The sequence below is a fragment of the Echeneis naucrates genome, chromosome 15 (genome assembly GCF_900963305.1).
Source record: "Echeneis naucrates chromosome 15, fEcheNa1.1, whole genome shotgun sequence".
Lineage (NCBI taxonomy): Eukaryota > Metazoa > Chordata > Actinopteri > Carangiformes > Echeneidae > Echeneis > Echeneis naucrates.
This window is the reverse complement of record NC_042525.1, coordinates 7,266,620-7,286,082: the sequence shown is the minus strand read 5'-3', so window position 1 is coordinate 7,286,082 and position 19,463 is coordinate 7,266,620. Positions and strand designations below refer to the sequence as shown.

Here is a 19,463-nt window from a genome sequence, read left to right as displayed (position 1 = left end):
GGGCCGGACAGGGAAATGAGCGCCCACATTACAACGGCGTTCCTCTTCCTGACTTGGCGAGTTACGTCATCGTTTACCCGCGTTTGTTGAACACCCCCTAAGTTTGGCGGGACTGATCGTCGAGGCAGCTGCACCTTCGTCTAATCGGTAAAGAGACGACATTTGGAATGAATTGTTCTGCCCATTCCTTCTATGATACATTATCCCGTTTGTTCCGATTGTCATAAACCTGTCTACACCTTTAGCTAACTCTAGGTTAGCTGGCTCTACCTCAGCTAGCATCTTCCTTAACGTACGAGTTGTTCTACCGCGGGTTGTCTGTTCGTGGTTCATTCAGCTAACCAGCCGGTCTTCAGGATTTGACCTGGTTGGTTTCAGTCTCTGTTATTTACACGGTTATACCAGAAGCTGCTGGTCTCAACAGTAACCCAAATAAAGCGACTAGCAAGTCAAGTAAGTAGTTATGGGGAGTTTGGCTGTCGACTGACTAGATGTGTAGTAGAAAACAACTTCATAGTAGTTTCTACAGAGTGTAATCAAATACATACCAAAAATAACAAAGAGAAGATGTCTTGCGTATTTATATTTTACCTTTCTCCAGCCTTCTTTAATCTATGGGTGTCTTATCATTGAACTAGTGATTTTGAACAAGATTAGCAAATGCCACTTGTGTACAGTTTCCGTGGCACACGGTTAGTACCAAAGCTTGGGCAGGCCTTTTGTGTCATTCAACTTTTTGTTGGTTTTGTGAAGAAGGTAACAGCGTTCTTTGACGTAGAAGTCACACAGTTGTATTTCAGTCTCCCACGTTTTTTTATCTGCCAATCATTTTATGATCAGCCTAGGCTTGAAATATAAAACATAGTTAGATATGTTTCCATGACATCTCTCCAGATGTCTTGTTTGGTCATCCCAACATTTACAAGCTGACAGGTCTGATACATGTAGTAACAGAAGAACGGCAAAACTTCTCTGTGAAGCTGGAATTGGGAATGTTGTTGTTTTTTTGGTTTAGTTTTGCTTGAATTGTTAAACTGTATTATCATTTATCAAAAATATTTGCTGCTCTCTTTCCCATTAGGCACAATGGAGTTTTCTGGCAGGAAGAGGAAGATTCATACCAGTCCGCACGCTGAGCACTATGCACATGCTCTGCAATTCTATGAACAACCTCCTACTGAAAACATCTGTCTCTCTGAATTTGAGACATTTGCTGTGGACAGAGTAAAATGTTAGTGCTTGATCTCATGACAATCATGACAAAATTAACTTTCAGGCATGAAATTTGCTGTTGTGCACTATATTCTCTGATGTCATGACAAATCTTATTTTTCTGCCACCGCAGTGTTGAAGACTGTTGAGAATTTGGGACTGAGCTATGTGAAAATGTCAGACGACTACAACAAGAAGCTGAACAACGAAGCTAAAGTCCTGAATTTTCCTTACAGACCGGACAGCGTGAGTATTTTTGGTGATATGCATGGCACTCATATGCACTCTCAAATGAAGCATGCGGGCCTTTCATCCTTATCACGTTGCATTGATTGATATCAGGTATTAGATCTGTAGTTGAGTGACAGCAAGTGATCCTTGACATCAGGTTGTCCCGATGTAGCACTATTGTTACAGTATATGTCTATTAACAGTCCAATATGTTTAGTAACAGAATATGTCTAATAATAATTTATAGTTGAATATTAGAATTTTTCATGTTCAAGATGATTAAAATCCTAAAACAGAATTAACGCCATTTCTGGGAAAACAAAACCTTAGAAGGAGTCAAGAGAGATGAAAACTAATGACATTTCAAAATGCTTCTTTTAGTCTCAGTGTGGACCAACTGATAATGACAGACGAAGGAAGGATCATATCTCCCACTTCATTCTCAGGCTTGCTTACTGTCAAACGTAAGTAATGTAATAACTTCAGTAAGGTTGATGTCCAAAAAAAAAGGAAAATGGAAAAACCAAAATAGTTGCCATTGAATGAACTGGCTTTCACTCAAAGAAACTAACCTAAACTTTTATTATCAATGGTTTCTTCAAGTGAGGACCTCAGGCGGTGGTTTATACAACAGGAAGTGGATCTTTTCCGCTATCGCTTCAATGACCTTGGGCGAGAGCAGAAGCTTGAATTTCTGCATAGAAATAATCTTCAGTATAACGCGGTATGTTTTTGACAGTCTGGCCAGGCTGCCTCTGTCACGACGTAGCTAGTGGTATTCAGTTGCATTTCACCAGGTGGAGCTATTTGATTACTGAAACAGGACCCATAAACATTTGGGATTTTCTGGAACGATGATTTAAAGTTTCAGTTTTAATTGTGTTTTACTTCATTACCAATGCTTTTGGTATAAGATTTATTTGTTAAACATGAATGATATACTTACACAAATTACTTTTAAAAATTGTTTTTGTTTTTCTGTAATATGTCTAATAACAGTTCATGCGATAAGTCAGTCAATAGTTTAGTCTTTTACTCAGGTAGGTCTAAAGACACACTTTGGGAGAAAGCATACAGCAGGTTTTCATAAATAGAATAACTATTGAATAATTCATCAAGGCATAATGTGTCAAGCAAAGAGGAAAACATGTATTTGATAAATGACATTTGGTTTCCATAAGCTTCAACCTTCAGTGTATTAACACTGAGACAGCGCTACCTTTGCAGTTCTTTGCTGACATTCATCATCATCTGTAACTTTTCAGATTAGTGACAAGGAGAAAGTTGCTCTTAAGGACCAGCTTATCAGCTCCAGTTACGGCCTCAGTGGCGTCACCATTGAGCATCAAGATTTCTATAAAGTAAGTAGCTCATCTCTTTCCATTGGCTCCCTTAAGAAAGTAATGTGCTTATGCCTCTGTAAAACCGTTTCTAGTCCTTTAGCTTCCAGAAGGTGGAGTAAAGGTGTGGAAGAAAGCCATCTAGACATTGTATCACAAACTTGCTCTGTGTTATATTCTGAATGTTTAATAAAGAAATTATTGTTTTAACATTTTGCCTTACCAAAGGGACCCTCCACTAGTTTGACCCTGATGATTTAATTTGGGCTTATGTGAACTATACAGTCTAATGGTTTTGGAGCTTGACCCACACTAAAAACAAAAAGTTAGTGTCCTTTCTTCAGCTCATTACGAAGTACTGTGAGACATGTGTCTTTATTAGAGTCTGAAAAGAAAATGTTGAGATGTTGATTGCTAATGTTAGCTATTAGTTTGAGATACTGACCATGATCACTTCATGAAACAACTGAAGATCACACACTTTGTAATCTACCAACGTGAGTTGGAGCGTAAAATAGATCAGGTAGGATTGTGTTCTTTTTAAGAAATAAATTATAGATTGGTAACTTCTGCCTCTGGGCCACAGTGGGATAATTACCACAAGAGCTTTCTCATTAGTGTCACCCATTCTGTGTATTTCTAAGCTGCCTGAGAGTACCATTTACACTTAAAATGCTGATTACACCGAAGTATAGCCTGCTCAGTTTTATGTTTTTGATACAGCTCCCCTACCTATGGGGCCAGTATTTTGTCAGAACAGGGTCAGACTACTGATAATATGAAATAAATAGGCAACTAGTTCTCCCTCAGGCAGTTAAAATCTACCAACTGGAGAGTGCACAATCTCCCAAAAGCTTCAGAGTAACTTGCAATACCCCTTAAGAAATCTTTTCACACCATATTGTTGGAAAAATTAGGTGCACATACAATGGAGGAACCTCTTAGATCAGTAGAAATGTAGAACCTGAAAAATAATTGCCTGATTGACAGATTCACCATCATAACCTTTCACAGTTGAGCAGGTTTAAGTCTGTTTGCCTATTAATGAAATAAAAGGAAAAGAGGAAAATGTCATGGCCTGCTATTTGACTTATGATTTACAATTTATGCTTGATGCTGACAGTCTCCTCATTGAGAATGTAAATCATTCCGCTCCTTTATTCAATATCACTGGAATAAGTCTTAAGTCCTTGGATCACAATTTAAGCAGCCAAAAAATATCAAGGCTAAAGGGTTCAGCATCTTTCCACTTATCATATCTTTAAATTGAATATTAAAATCATTATTTAAAATAAATAATTCATTTTGTTTTTAAAGGTTCCATTTCAAGATGCCCTGGATTTAGTGCGAGCAAGGAAAGTGTACCTTCAAGCAGGCTACGTGTACATCCCTCACCAGGACATCATCACCATTGTCCTCAATGATTTTCGCACAAAGCTCTCCAAAGCCCTCGCAGTAAGCGCTTACATTTCTTCACAGTTTTTGAAAGGATGAATAACGGGTCTTGTGTAACTATCCAGTAAGCTCAGAGATTAATTTGAAACTATGCTCAAGAGAAAGATGATATTTTTTGACAAACTGCAATTCATTTTGTAAATATATTGCTAAAAAAAAAAAAAAACTAATATATTTTATGTATATAACATACTTGTGTGAAGGGTGTTTATACAACTGTCTGTAACTCAGACATCAGATATTTTGTTAAATAACCCTCTGGGTCACCATGATGGTTTTGCTTTTCATTGAAAAGGCTTTCTGTAACGTCCATTCCACATATATGTGGTTAATCTAAATACATTTTGTTAATACAGTAAGTCTGGGTGCACAAGGCACATTATTAAATTGTAATCATGGTTGTTCCCCTCAGAGCCCTGAGGGAAACTGGAGAAACTCCAGTCAGAAATGAAGGGAAGAAGTATGCACACATGATGTAAAATGTCTGGAGGGAAAACTGGGGACAGCTCGTGCAAAAGTGCTCATTCTCCTCACGGGCATGATGTTTTTTTAAAAGGTTGTTGAAGACAGTCTGTGGAGTCGCAATATCAGCACACTTGTGCATTGAATTGAATGCCCTGAAAACATCATGTTTTGGGAAGTAGAGGCATTTTTTATATCACATATAAGGAGACAGCCAAAATTCGGTTATATTGTGGTGAGGAGTCCAGGCTGCGTGACAAGCAGGAGCATGATCAATGGCCAAATGTACTGGCACTATCCAGGTCTCGAATTGGCTTGTGCTATTTGAGGGGGTGCAGGAAATGATCTTCATAGGTGATTTACAACTGCAGGCAGTAATTGATAATGTATTCAAATATAGAAATGACATGTGTATCAGAATGGGACAGTAATGACAGTTGCACACCTAAAATGACATCTTTACATTGTACTTTCATTTGCTAAATCCAAACAAGCACATTTTTTATTAATTATAGAAAAGTTTGAATTATTAAGATATATTATTAATATAATTGTCACATCTTTGACAGAAGAAGATAGGTCAATAGATGTTTCATTTTTCACTGCTCACCTGTGTGTCACAGAATTACATTGTCATATGCAGTTTGATAGCAGATATATGTATTTCATGTACTTGATTTTCAAATAAATTGCCATGTACAAGTCAGGTATTTCACCCTGCGTCTGCCAGACAAACTATGTAGTGATTGTACTTATTACTTACCCACTGTGACAAGTGATAATCAGGCTACCTCTAATACCTGAGCACACATCAAGTGTTCTCTTTTGAGTCCAATTTTTCCAACTTAATACACTTTGTCAAAGAGACACCAGCTGCAATGTTGTTCCAAAGCAGCTGTTTGAATCCACCTTGGACAGGGCAGTTTGTTTCATTGTGCAGTGAAAAGTGTGTCGCTTTGAACCAAGCTTAGTTTTTTGTGTAGTGCTTGTGTTCTGCTGTCCCCTCCTTGTATTCAACTGAGTGGTCACTTTCAACCAGTGTGTTTTTTGAGGTAATGCCTTCGGTCATGACAAATAGTAGACTCTGTTCAGCCACTGATCTAAGGTGCCTATTGACAAACAGAAGCACTCATCTAAAACTCACCGCTGCACAAGGAAAGAAATGCACTGGTTCTTGGTGCATTCTGATGCCCAAATAATGATTAGGTTGCTGTGGTATAGAAAGCTACTGTCACATTGTCTCTGTAATAATGTTGGTATAGTGGGCAACATTTGCTTGATTTCCTTTAATGAAATGGAACTTGAACCTGAACACATTTCCTCCATTATGTGAAGACAGGCAGGCGGGCAGGATTACAAGAGGAAAATGAGAAAAACATAATAAGAACAACTCGGTCCAGTTCGGCCATTCTCCAATTTCCTGCTAATTATCCGGACCACTAACTGCTGGAATGGAATAATGCTCCAAAACAATTTTCTTGTAACTGTGCCATTGTGACTATTTCTGCCTTACTATAATGGCTATTTTCCTTCACAGGGGACAGCAAGAGGACATTGCCAAAAATGTGGCATTGAAAAGGCTCAAAATTAAAAGCTGCTTCTCCATATGACTCCAATGGCCTGTTATTGGTTTGGTGTTAATTTCAACATAGTATGGTATATTAAATAGTTTTTTGCGTGTTTGTAGGGCAGACTCATATGGCTGTTGCTAATTGGAGTGTTTTCTATCATACAATATGACTGTTGCTTTGTGTTGGGGAGGTTTAGCTGAACTGGACTGATAATTGATATTAAAAACTTAATTCATTTATTCATAATACAGCAGATTTACAATGGAAACTATCCAAATTTTTCTTTTTAGTTTGGGAAATGCAGCTCCGAAAAACATTTCAGTCTTAATGAAGTGATTGTGCGTGATCCCATGGCCTGTTTTAATTCTTGATCTGTGTATTATTTAATTTACCTGCTGTTTTAATCCTTTGACCCATACTTCTTGCCATGTGACTCATGTGACGCTGGTCTCTCTGCAGCTGACTGCCCGCTCACTACCAGCGGTGCATTCTGATGAACGGCTCCAACCGCTCCTTAACCACCTCAGGTAAGCAGCAGGATTGATAACTCTGTTGCCATTTTGCCAGGACTGTTGAAAAAGAGATTTAGCAGGATTGATTTTGTCACCAAGGAGGGCTGGGGGCTTGTGGCTGGTCTGAGTCAACCCAATCTGTCCCTGTAGACAAGCCCAGATGTTCCGGAAATGAATGATGCCTGACTACGTGAACACCATTATCTATTTTTATTGTTAGCTAACTCATTCTTGAAGCAATTAGGAGCGTGCGGCATATACCTCATGTCTCATACAATTACTCATGCACTGTATTGCATTAGCCGTTGAGTGGTGGTGGGGTTTCTTCCCAGTAACTGCTCACTTAATTGATTTAGAATTTTAAAATGCGATGCATTTTCATGATCAAATAATGGATTAAGCAGAGCTCAGTATGCAGCCCTCACAAGACAGACTCCATATGGTATGAATACCTGCTTCATGCTGTGCTGTGAGCAGACTCTAATGAGTGCCCATGATGTGGATACACTCAAGATACAAATGCTTGAAGAAGTGTCACTTTTCTTGTTATATTCTGAGGTACAGAAAAATACAGAAAGTATAAGCCTGTAACTTCATTTAAGTGCTCAACCTGAACTTTTTGTTATCAGAAAGTAACAGAAATTTCCCTAAAGTTAACTGTAACCTCTTCAATAAAGTGGTGCTGCTGCTCACTATGGCTGCACTGAGATGAAACTTAATTTAATGACCTTAAACATGGTTGTCACTTAAAGTTGACACACATCAGTAACAGCACATAAGTTTGCAGAAAATGCCAGCTTAAGAGCAGATAAGCCAATTTTAGTTTTAATAGCCAAGGGGAACAACTCTGAGCATTTTGAGGATGTTTATCTTACTCTAGATGAAAGTAAGAACATGAATACAAGGGTGGAACAAGTCTTAGTGTTCGATTAATACTGAAGTTTAGTGGGCAGGGTGTTGTGATTAGTGAGCCACTAATCTCTGTGGTGGTGGGGAAACACAATGTGTGAAGCATTGCCACATTGGACTCACTGGATTGCCAAACTCATCGGCTTGGAAATCTACTGATAGCAGCTTAGGTGTTTAACATTTGTTTGGCAGGAAGTGACAGAGCACATGTTCTTTTGTTTTAGTAGAGCTTTCAATATTTCAGCCCAGTCTTGTCCAGTCAGGTCAGGTCATGTCAGGTCGTTACTCTCAGGTCTTAACCTGATTTTTCGATGAAGAGGATTTCAAATGGCCAAACGTGCCTGAAAAAATATGTGCACTTTTCGTGGCGGTACCAATTGCCTCTAAAAATGTATTCATATTCCTAAAGGAATACAGTGTCATCTGACACAGTACTGGTATTTCTCATGGTTTTCTGTCCTTTCAGTCATGCCTATGTGGGGCAGGATTACAGCTTCCAGAAGAATGTTGGGAAAATCTCCTTGGAACAAATTGATTCAGTAAGTAGCACTGACCATTTCTTGAAATGTCAAGTTCAGGGTGGCATGTTACCGAGGAACGGGTGGTGTGAAAGTCGAGAAACGAGTGTGTAGTCACTTTAGTGGCCTACAGCGAAGAATGAACAGGAAGTGTACTTAGGCTCATGTTAGTTTTTATTAGTCAGTTTGCAATATGCTGAACATGTTGTACATAGAATGAAAATAAGAATATATAAAATCTAATATTCTTAGAAATGACTAGTTCATTTTGCTTGTTAGTCTGTAAATGTGTCTTCTTTCAGCTTTCAGGAAAATCGTACCCCCTGTGCATGAGGCAGCTGCACCAGGCTGTCAGAGAGAACCACCACCTCCGTCATGGAGGCCGTATGCAGTACGGACTCTTCCTCAAAGGAATCGGCCTCTCTCTGGAGCAGGCATTGCAGTTCTGGAAGTCAGAGTTCATCAGAGGAAAAGTGGATGCAGACAAGGTAATGTTAACAATATCATTGTTATAATATTAGAATTTAGGCATGTGCTGTCAAAAACACATGGCGCCGCCACACTAGAGTTTATTTTTAACAGAGAGGCCCCATCAAAGCTTTATTGATTAAAAAAAGAAAGTTCACTGGTTTCATCAGTTGCAAGCAATACTGTAATAAGGCTCATGATGACTTAAGTGGCTGTGGGTTCAGTTGTATCTTTCAATAAAAGAGAAATTAACAGCTTGGGGAGAGCAACTCTCCTATGTTAATGTGAATAATAACAGGATATGCCACATGAGGGAGCACAGCTGACAAAATATCAACTGAATGCTGACTGCTCAACTGAATCATATGGCTTATTCTTAAGTAGATATGCACTGATTTATTGGGCATCAATTTTTATTGGATGATTTTCACTCTTTTTGGTTTTCTTTTCTTTTCTTTTTTTTTTTTTCCTCCTTCATTTAGTGCATCACATAGCTGCCGACATACTATGGCTGACTGAGCTTGGCTCGAGTACAGGGTCTGATTTTGAAAATGCTAGTGCTTGTCTGACTTGACTGTAAAGGAAATATCTGCTTGTTAAATCAGTAATTGCTTGGATTGTATCGATTTTGCTTTTAGGGTTATGACTCTATACACTAAAGCCTGTAAGAATTTCCCTGTGCACCTCACATTGACTGGCCCATTTAAAATAAGATATGGCTGATTCAGACTGTGGTTTCTAAGTAGTTCTTTCATGCTCGAAAACCCTCACATTGCAGGGAGAAGTGAAACATGTTCTGTTAAAGTGAGTAAAGTTCAATCTGCACAATGTTCTGAAAACTAAAAAAATCAGTCATACTCTATACTTATTTTACATAATACATAAGTTTATGTAATCAATGCATTTTTTTTTATTCACACCTTACTGACACAACCCCTGCAGCATGTTGGAAATTTAGCTCTCAATGGTTCCATAATGCAACCAAAAACATCCAAATAAACCTTGTGCTAAAGAATACCCATGAAGCCAGGTAACACTGCTAAGCTTCATAACTAAAAAATTATGAACCTTTTTGTTGCTCACTTAGTAGCAGTATCATTTGCTTCATGTTGTTATATCTCGTGAGTTTGCTCGAATTAACTGACTACCACAACAAATAAACAGATAATCATTTCAGTCACTTCAAGCAGCAATTAGTATTATTTGATGATATCATGTTCTTAAATGTGCAGATTTGATGAAAATACCTTTGGGTGAATAAACAGGGATGAGCTTTTTTCTCTAGTGTTCATATACCAGGAATCAAGAAAGTAATCATTATCTTTTTCAGAGGTAAGCAGAACGATTGCATCACATTGTGACACAGTGACAGATTTGTGTAAACAATGTATCTATTACTACTACGATTTATACATTTTATTTGCAAACTAAATTCAAGTTAAATTACTAATGATCTGCCAAGCCCTCTGTCCTGCAATGGTTGATATCCATCCAGAGCTGAATCTCAGACATAAGTGTGTTGCGTTTTTCAGTGCTCATCAAAAGATGCAGCATTAACAGCATCCAAGATGCCAAGAAATCATTTAATTGTGCTGAGTTAAACAGAAACCCAGCACGGCAGTCTGGCACAGCAGTTACTGTGGATTTGCCTCAATCTGCTGCGTTGTCTTTTATGGCTTGTAGTGGTATAGTAGATCACATGTCACTCCAGGTAGTCGGCATTTTTCTCCAGTCTAATGATGTGTTCTACACCAGCCAGTGTCTCCAGCCGTGTTGAGTTTTGATATCATGAGTCTCTGCTTCCTGCTGCAGTCTCAGTTTTAGTTGTCACATTAAAAGAATTTTGACCACTGTGATACACAGAGGCTTTCATGTTTTCATCTGTCAAAAACCATCTTTTTAAAAAGGAAAAATTGTAGAAAGGGAGAACAAGTGACACTAGCATGCAGCTGGTTCAAGTTCGATGTGTTATTTTGTAATTTCATACAGTGTGAAGACACCAAAACATTGTTGTGGCTAAAATCCTAAACGTGACGTTTGAATAAGAACAAATCCAAGCAATAGGAATAGATAAGTCTAATGTTAAGCACCAATTGCAGAGCTGTGTATGTCACTGGCAAATGAAAACAGTAAAGGCACAAAAAGCTAAATTGTGTCTGAAACTTTACAATTTCAATCGTACTTAAAAGTAAAAAATTTAGTTTTGGAAACATTTAAGTACTTCTTCTTTGCCTAACAACAACTAATAGTCAGTATCCGGGTTAATGGTTGGTTGTTGTCTGCAACAAATACCTCTACTTGAGTGAATGAAGTACTCTAATTCCAAACCAATCTGAGACAAAAAGTCAACCACAGGTGCTTCTTCACCCCCTAAAGCGCATACTTTCGTGGGCCCACATTTAAAAGGAAAAAAAATATAGTCTGAGGCATTGAAAAATGTATCATCTGTCCTGCTTTCACTCTCTCCTGTCCTTCTGTCCGTTATTGGCTCTCGGTAAAAGCCTCTGGGCAACCACAGTCGACTGGATTCGTGTTATATCCCTCTTTGGTGCCCTGTCTCAGAGGTGGCACGTACAAGCTCCCAGAGATAATGGGATGGCTTCTGCATAAAGTCCAGCTCTTGTTCTACGGCAGATGCAGCAGAGTAGTGCTGACCAGATCGCAGCTCTCACAGTGATGTATGTGTTGTGTCAGGGACTGCACTTTGTGGCAGGCTGCACAAAGCTTGCTCATTAGTATGCGACTGGCACGGAGAAAAAGATGGGAGGCAGCGATGCCGAAAGGGAGGCCTGGAGGAAGAGGCAGTGTAATATTAGACTAGAGGGAGAGAGGAAAATTGATGAAATCAACTTGATCTAGCCATTTTTCTTGCCACGGAAGTCAGCCAATTCATTTAGAGGAGTGTCTATTTGTAGCAGGTTTTAGCGTGTTGTTTAGCCTCAGGGTAGGACTGCTCCGAAATGCTTGTTTTACAGGTGTTAACTTCAGGCTAATTAATTTTCCACTGACTGACACCATTTTTCACATTATATGTTGGTTCCCTCTGGGGTCTTTTCCGACCATCGAGGAGATTCATTAGATGACACTTCATATTAACTGCTGCTAAAGTTTGCTTGCAAATGTAAACCATGTTATTTTAATCACTGGTATAGTCAGTGCATTTTAAAGTAGCCCCCAGCTCCTCCCTTTCTATGGACCTGCCTTACCTTTGAGGAGTCTGATCAAGGCGAGATGATCCTTTTTGTTTTGATTTTTTTTTATTTTTTTTATTTTGAAAGTTAACTCTGATTTAAATAAATAAAAATCCAAATCCTAAAATAACCTTAATATCGATTCGTACATTGTTATCTGATACAAGCAGTTGAAAATGAACTTCAGCACTAAAACGAGGAGAAATTCTCTAGACCTTGAGTCGCATTTGTTTTCATGGAGAATTCAGATGCATAGTTTATTCCAGTTTTAATTATAGCAACTATAATTTATTTGTAAGGGTTAGGGCTCTACTATAAGGTTCTACATCAATGAAATATCTGCCAGTTTCTTTTCTGTTCACAAACAAACACCTTAACTCGTGTACACCTCTAGTATTTTATAGTCCTTCTACTCTTTATTGTTTTCAGGATGTGAAAAGGAGTGTAGTGCAGATTAAAAAGTATTTTAATGGTATTACATATAAGAGGGATTGGCACTACAGAGACATCAGTCACTGTGGACGCTTAAGAGGCCATGCCAAGTTTACACACACACACACACACACAGACACACACACACGTACATAATCCCTTTGATTGTGTCCTATTTCTCTGTCTCCATTGCCGCAGGTTTTTGTGAATGTGTCCTAGAGTGTAGGGGGATGTTGCAGTGATGTAGCCCCACGAGCCAAGATGTGCACTAGAAGAGCTATGGCTCAGCTCCTTTAATGCATCTTTTGTGATTGTGTTCAGACTCTCTCATTTTATTTTCTCAACTCTGTCATTTTTGAGGTCAGCTGTATGAGAAAATGTCCAGGATTACCTAAAGCGTAGGGTCACATTTGGTGATTAGGAGAACAACTGAAAACAGTGTTTTAAAGAAGTTGCATTCAATTTGATGAGAAGCTGAAAACAGAACTGCACTTTACAGCATCTCTATGTGGAGGAGAATTTGAATGTTGTGTCGAAAACAAACTGGTCTCTGCAGTGACATTATTTTTTATTTTTAGACCCATTTACAGTTAATCTCAATTTGTGTGAAGTTCAGTTTTGTTGTTCATATAAAGCTTTTTCTTTAATTAGACTGCCTCACTCTTTGCTGGAAGAAGCTGAAGTTCAATGCCATATCATCTCTAAGTGTATCACTTTTTTGATCACATAGATCTTTTTATGTCCTAATTATTTCATATAATGCATATTAAACACATTTTAGTGCCACTGGAGTTCCAGAATTCATTTTAATAGAGTAGAGGGGTCTTAAATCTGGAAACAGCCTCTTGAATCCTTAGAAGCTCTACGTAATTAATATTTGATTTATTGTACTTAAGGAACATTTTATGCGTTTTTAAATTGCTATTGCAGGTTGTCACATTAGCAAGCTCAGGGGTTTTATTGCAACGTTAATGCGTTATGATGGGTGCAGTCATGGTGATTGTGTTCTGCCACTGTTGAAGCACACTGTGTATTTTACTGTTTGGTTTTTGGAGGCAGGGTCCTTGTAATTCATTTTTAATGGTGGTGCAGAACTATGGTGCTCATAAAAGGAGTTCACTGTCGAGATTGTGTGGAATGACCCACATCAAAAAAAAAAAAAAAGTTTCTTTTTTTGGGGGGTTAAGAAAAAAAAAAAAAACCTGGACAGAAAATGGTGTGAAGTTCTGCAGAGGTTTTGCACTTTAAAGTTTATAGATGCAATTCACTTGTGTCCTTCACTTTGATGTTTTGATTTTCTGGAGATCATAGAAAGATTTTTTTTTTTTGATATTGAATCAGATGTCAGTTTGTTTGAATATAAAACCCTGTGCCATAGATAAAATATATGAAAATCAGCCAAAAGAAATGTAATGTAAATATTTGTATAATCTATATGTTAGCCTGTTGAGCTGTAAATGCTATGAAGATCATACACTAACCTACGGCTGCAACTATTGATACTTTTGCTTATATCAATTCCAAAAAGTCAAAAATTTTGAGATTTCCTTAACTTACTCGTTTTATCCAATCAGCAGCAATGCAGATACTCACTTGATAGCAAAAGCTTATGGCTGACTTGTTAAAATATTGTTCATGCCGAAACATCAACGAGTAAGCACTGATTTATAAAAGTGAACAAGTGTTCTCTCCTCCTGTCCAGTGTTTTCCAGTGGAAAAATTAAATGGAAACTCTCTTTTTAGGGTAGCTGAAATAAGTCACTGACCTCTGACAAGGCACACCGACTGTGCGCTGCTTTATTTTTTTATAGACTAACTTTGATAAAAATGTAATGAAAGAAAACTCCAGTTGACCAGCTGTAGCTCTATATGACACAAACCCTCGTTAATATGGATTTTCTGCATTTAAAGAATACCTTAATGAATAGAATAGTAAATTAAACTTCATATTTATACCACAACATAACACATTGCATTGAATACATAATACATGCATTGTTACAGGATTCCCAGTCTTTTATTTAAAGTATACTCCACGCTGTGTATTAAAGAGCTCAACAGGACAGGGGGCAAAATCAGTGAAAAGGAAAGATAGCCCTATTAAGGTATCCATAATTCAGCTATCTGGACACCTCTACAGCAGGCTCTCACTAATAGCGCTATATTTCATTGAGGAAAACACCTTGTCAAAACTGACATGATGTATGACAATGTCTCTTTTCACCCCGACCTTGTCCCTCTTACACTTTCATCCTCACTAATGCCCTCTCCTCCTCTCTTGCCTCTTGTCTTCTTCACTCTCACTTTCTCTGTAGTTTGACAAAGCATATGCCTACAGCATCCGCCACATGTTTGGCAAAGAAGGCAAGCGAACAGACTACACCCCCTACAGTTGCATGAAGGTGATTTTGTCAAACCCACCCAGCCAAGGAGACCATCACGGTGAGCTGATGACTGTTGCAAGAAGGCATTATCCATGTGATGAGCCACTCAACTCTAATGCTAAGGCTTTTTAGTTAAAACTTGGCCTGAAAATTGTAACAAAACAGACGGCGGATGTTCATCTTGAAAATCAGCACCAAAATCTCATGATATACAGTTTCATTATGCTTATTATTGAACATTTTATTCAATTCTTATGTTGTTTTTAGGATGTCCATTTCGTCACAGTGACCCAGAGCTGCTGAAGCAGAAGCTTCAGTTCTACAAAGTGTCTCCCAGTGGGATCGAACAGGTGGGTGTGACACTGTCCTTAGTAGGTCCTTCAAACAGCCAACATGTTCTTGCTCGATATTTCTCCCCTGGTCTCATTAATGGATGGTGCATTAATTTTTTTCTTTTCATTGGGTTTATATAATCTGTCAAGTTCATTTGGAAAGAAGAAAATGTTAGGACTACTCACCACACCCACAAATTCTGGCAGGGGCCAGCTGAGCTTAGATGTGGTCTTGGTTCAGTTAACTGTTCATCTACAGTGTAGAAAATAAACACACTGAGAGTAGTTCATGCAGAAGCCACTATAAGTGCCGAGGGTAGATTCCAACTGGTGCTTGATTATTTTTATTTTTTTGCAGCTACTTGGGTAAACAAGGTCAATTTAAAAAAATAACCTGATGATGGCGCTAGAGGAAAAGTTAATAGATCACTGAGACATAATTTCATGGCAGGTCATTATCAAGTAAATCATTCAAATCCACATTATCTAACTCACAATGATGCCAGAGGAAATTCACTGCATATATAAAAACCTTGCTGAAAAGTCAGGATAACCAGAGTCATGAGGATTCATCTGTGGATGTCCGTCCAAAACAGTTTACTCCAACAGTTCACTTCTAAAAGACTTGTAACGTAAAACATGTTCTTTTTTTACTCAAATCCCTGCAGAACATTCCTGAGTAAAGCTCACAAATACAAAGTTAAGTACTCGCGTACTCAAGTTTGATATTTTCTCTTTTGCAAAAGAGAAAATTGGGGAAAGAAACTCAGAGCACAGCCAGTGTTTGCTTTTATTTCCACTCTCGCAGATCTAATACTATCCAGAGTGTTTTAGGGTGCTAGTGGCAGTATCATGCTGGAGGCAGCCTTCAGGAATATAGAGAATAATGAAGGAGCTAAACACAGGCAGATTCCACAGAAGAGGCTCTCTTTTAGCTGAGGCTGAAGACCTTGGATTTATTTTATTTATTTTGGCATATCAATCTGAGTGTGTAGTTCCACCAATGTTACGGTGGCATTGGTACAAGAATCTGAGAGCCCTTATGTGACCCAGCCAAGTCTGGGCATCAAGCTGCCCCCCTATCTTCTTTTCAATAAAACTAGGAAGGAATTAAAAAAAAAAAAAAGAACAACTTGATCTACGAGATGAGTTGAAGCTTTAATTGTTGGTAACATTTCCTGCAATCTACAAAGACTTGACTCTGGGCATGAATATTTAAAGTGATCTGTTTTGATTACATTTGCAAAGATTTCTTGAAGGATGTGCTCACTTCTGTCTCAATGATTTATGAGGGATGCTTGTGTAGGTAGTTGATCGAAAGCCAATTAAAATAATTTTGATTATAAAGGTGCAAAATCGCTAAATCTTGGCCCTACCTTACATAAATGTCCTGTACTGGTATCTCAATGTCATAAGCTGAAATTCTGTTGAATTTTTTTTCTACGTCAATGTTTTTCATGTTCTCTTTTCTATCCTCTGCTTATTGTTGCAGATCCTGGAGCTGGTTAAAGGAATGCACTATCAGTTGGCATGCCAGAAGTACTTTGAGCTGACACACAATGTAAGTGTAGATTTGATTTGTTGCGGGGAGTACCTGTGTTGGAGGCAGGTGTAGGGTCTTTGCATGCGATCCGGAGAAAGACCCAGAACTGTCATCACATACATCATTAACTGGCTGTCATAGCCACTTAATTTTTTTTTAAAGGTTTATTATAGCGTTCAGATCTGTTTTGCCCCTAGTGGATAGTTACTTACTTTAATCTGTTTACGTTTGGATGCCTGAGTCATCATCCCTTTCTGTCAGACTCAGAGTCTTGGTTTCAGAGAAGAGCAGTGTGTGGAAAACAAACAAACAAGGTCTTAGACTTGCAATTTATTTGCTTGTGACTGCAAATTTCGTTCATGTAAGTTTGGCACATTATGTTTAGAGGTTAAACACATGCTCTGGTTTTCCGCTCATTCTGCTTACTACATTTACACAACTTGATATATGATGTCTAAGTGCTATTTTGTATTCTCAGACCTCTTAAAGTTCATTTTTGGAGGAAACGTTTTACCTTTAGTAAGCTAGATGTGTGTCCAAGCTGTGATTAGAATTGTCCTTCAAACAGTCACTTTACACAAAAAAATAGCACGAGGTGAGTAATTTTTCTGTTATAGCTTTGATATTGGATCAGATGTTTTTGTCATTTCAGTCAGTTTCTGTACTGTCGCTGACAAACGCCCTGTATAATAGCGTTGAAATATTTTCCACAGCCTAACGTTGAGACCCTGACAGGTTCAGGATTATGTATAAACACATCTTTAATTAACTGGTTTTAACAGATTTTTTCTGCATCCAACACGAACATGTGTGTTGTGTGTTGACCAAAATCTCCTGCAGAATTTTTTCCTTCACTTTAGTCAAACAGGTCGACTATCTTAAGTGAAATGTGTGTTGTTGTTTTTTTTGCTTTGCTTTTTTTAACAGGTCTGTTACAGTAGATATTAAACCTTAAGTCCTCATTATGTAAAGGTTTTCATTTGATCACTCCCTATTAAACAATGATTTCAAAAGTAAAGGTCATTTTATGTCATTAAAGGAAATTTCTCTGATGGAGCAGCTTGTGAGCTAGCTCTCTAATGTCCCAGTGAAAGATTTCATTATTATTACTTAGGAAATAGTTGGTCAGTTAGAAAACCATTCAACAGCTTGCCCACTGAAGCAGATGATATTTGGTCCTCTTGTAAAATGTGACATGTATCAGGTCAGTCTGCCACCAACCTCCTACTTAACTGAAGAGCTCTTTCCTCTTGACCAAACTCTCCTCACTTCTTTCCTTTCTGAACAGATTGAGGAATCCAACTTTTCCCTCAACCACCCCAACCAGTATTTCATAGAGAGCCAAAGAGTTTTGAGCGGCGGCAAGGACATAAAGCGAGAGATGGAGACGCCACAGAGGTTGCAGGAAAACTCTGCAGGATCCACTGCAGCACGAGAAGCAGCAAATGCATCGCAGGATTTGGCTGGAATGACGGATCTGGACTCTATCTTTCAAGACCCCTGATTTCTTTTTTCTTTTTTTTTTGCAGGGGGATTTTTTATATATATATAGATATATTTTTTAGCATACGGAAATAAATGTTTGGCTTTTCTATTGTGGATAAAGCTTTGGATGGGGGAGGAAGGGTTCCATGCTATGATTCGATCTTCAATTGAGTCCGTTTCTTGTATGGAAATTACTAAACCTTCATCAGTAATCTTTTAATAAAGTCAACTTTAAACACAGTAGGATTTAAATGAACCTTTAAGCAACGTTATTTTAATCTCAGCATCACTGTTCCTCCCTGATAAAATTCCTTATTAATATTGGTGAGGCCGTATCACTCTGCTGTTTAAGCCATGTGTTAAAAGTAGTCTCTTGGTTTATTGTCTGTCTTTGTTTTCACTCTGGTCTGGACTCAGATGGCTTATACTCAGTCTCACTGCACAGTGTTTTGGCAGGGAAGCAGTTTTAGGGGTGATGACTAGAACATTTCCCAGCTGTCTCAGAAACAATGTCATTGTATTTGCTGGCAGGAGTATGGATGAATGGTGGCAGGAGGATGGATAGAAATAAATAATTTCCACAGTTGTATTATGCTGCCTTGGAATATTGCCTCATAGTGCACAATGCAATTTATTCAAAGCGTCCGTGGTCAGGAGATATTTCCTTTCTCTTATCTCAAACTGCCTGCCCAATAATTTGTGAAAAATGGTGGCTGTCTGAAAGTTGAGGACCTTTTGTGCTGCTTTGATGTGAATAACAGACTACTTCTCTAATCTTTGTTCTTTAGGAGGTACAGTTTCTAGCCCTTATCTCTCTCTACTATGACTTTTATTTGATTACTAACTTTAGATCCAATTAGAGGCCCCAACGAGCAGGCTTTGAATTATATAAGTACAAATGTGTTTCCAGGGGGCCAAAATAATGTCAAATGATGGGGTGGCAACCATCCTGTAATTTAATGATTGATATTTTAAATCTATTTTGATGTCCCAGACGGTGCAGTCAAGAGTTAAAAATAATAATAAAATAATCTCTTGGCATACTTTTCGACCACACTTCATCACTGTCCTGTGCTTTTTACGTCAGAGCACAAACACATGGTTTGCACCAGAGCTGCATATAGATGGAATTAAATTAGGTCTTAAAATCCAGACATGGTGCTTGACATGGAGAGGATTTATTCAGTATAATAAGGCAACTGGATAACAGTGAGCAGCTGGGCTGCTGTCAGCAAAAGAGCCTTGATGTTTAATATTTGGTAAAGCATGACTACATTTGACAAAGCTGGCACTTTCTTAGACTGTGGGCAGGCAGTTGACTAGAACAGTGTTTATCGCCTCAGAATGGATTTACAATCATTAGTCATGAACTTGCTTGCTTTCCTCGTGCGAGTCGTTCTCTTCCTCTGCTCATTACA

General features: G+C 38.3%; 1 protein-coding gene across 1 annotated transcript; it reads left to right on the top strand.

The window, feature by feature from the left end:
• The first annotated feature begins 68 nt into the window (after positions 1 to 68).
• prim2 (DNA primase subunit 2) lies at positions 69 to 19,429 on the top strand. Its single transcript, XM_029521453.1, has 14 exons — positions 69 to 147; positions 1,082 to 1,231; positions 1,346 to 1,458; positions 1,825 to 1,907; positions 2,047 to 2,167; positions 2,709 to 2,804; positions 4,101 to 4,238; positions 6,731 to 6,798; positions 8,159 to 8,231; positions 8,513 to 8,698; positions 14,617 to 14,743; positions 14,953 to 15,035; positions 16,510 to 16,578; positions 17,849 to 19,429. Exons 2-14 carry the CDS (start codon positions 1,087 to 1,089, stop codon positions 18,062 to 18,064), a joined length of 1,518 nt encoding a protein of 505 aa, XP_029377313.1. The 5' UTR covers positions 69 to 147; positions 1,082 to 1,086; the 3' UTR covers positions 18,065 to 19,429.
• The last annotated feature ends 34 nt before the right edge of the window (positions 19,430 to 19,463 follow it).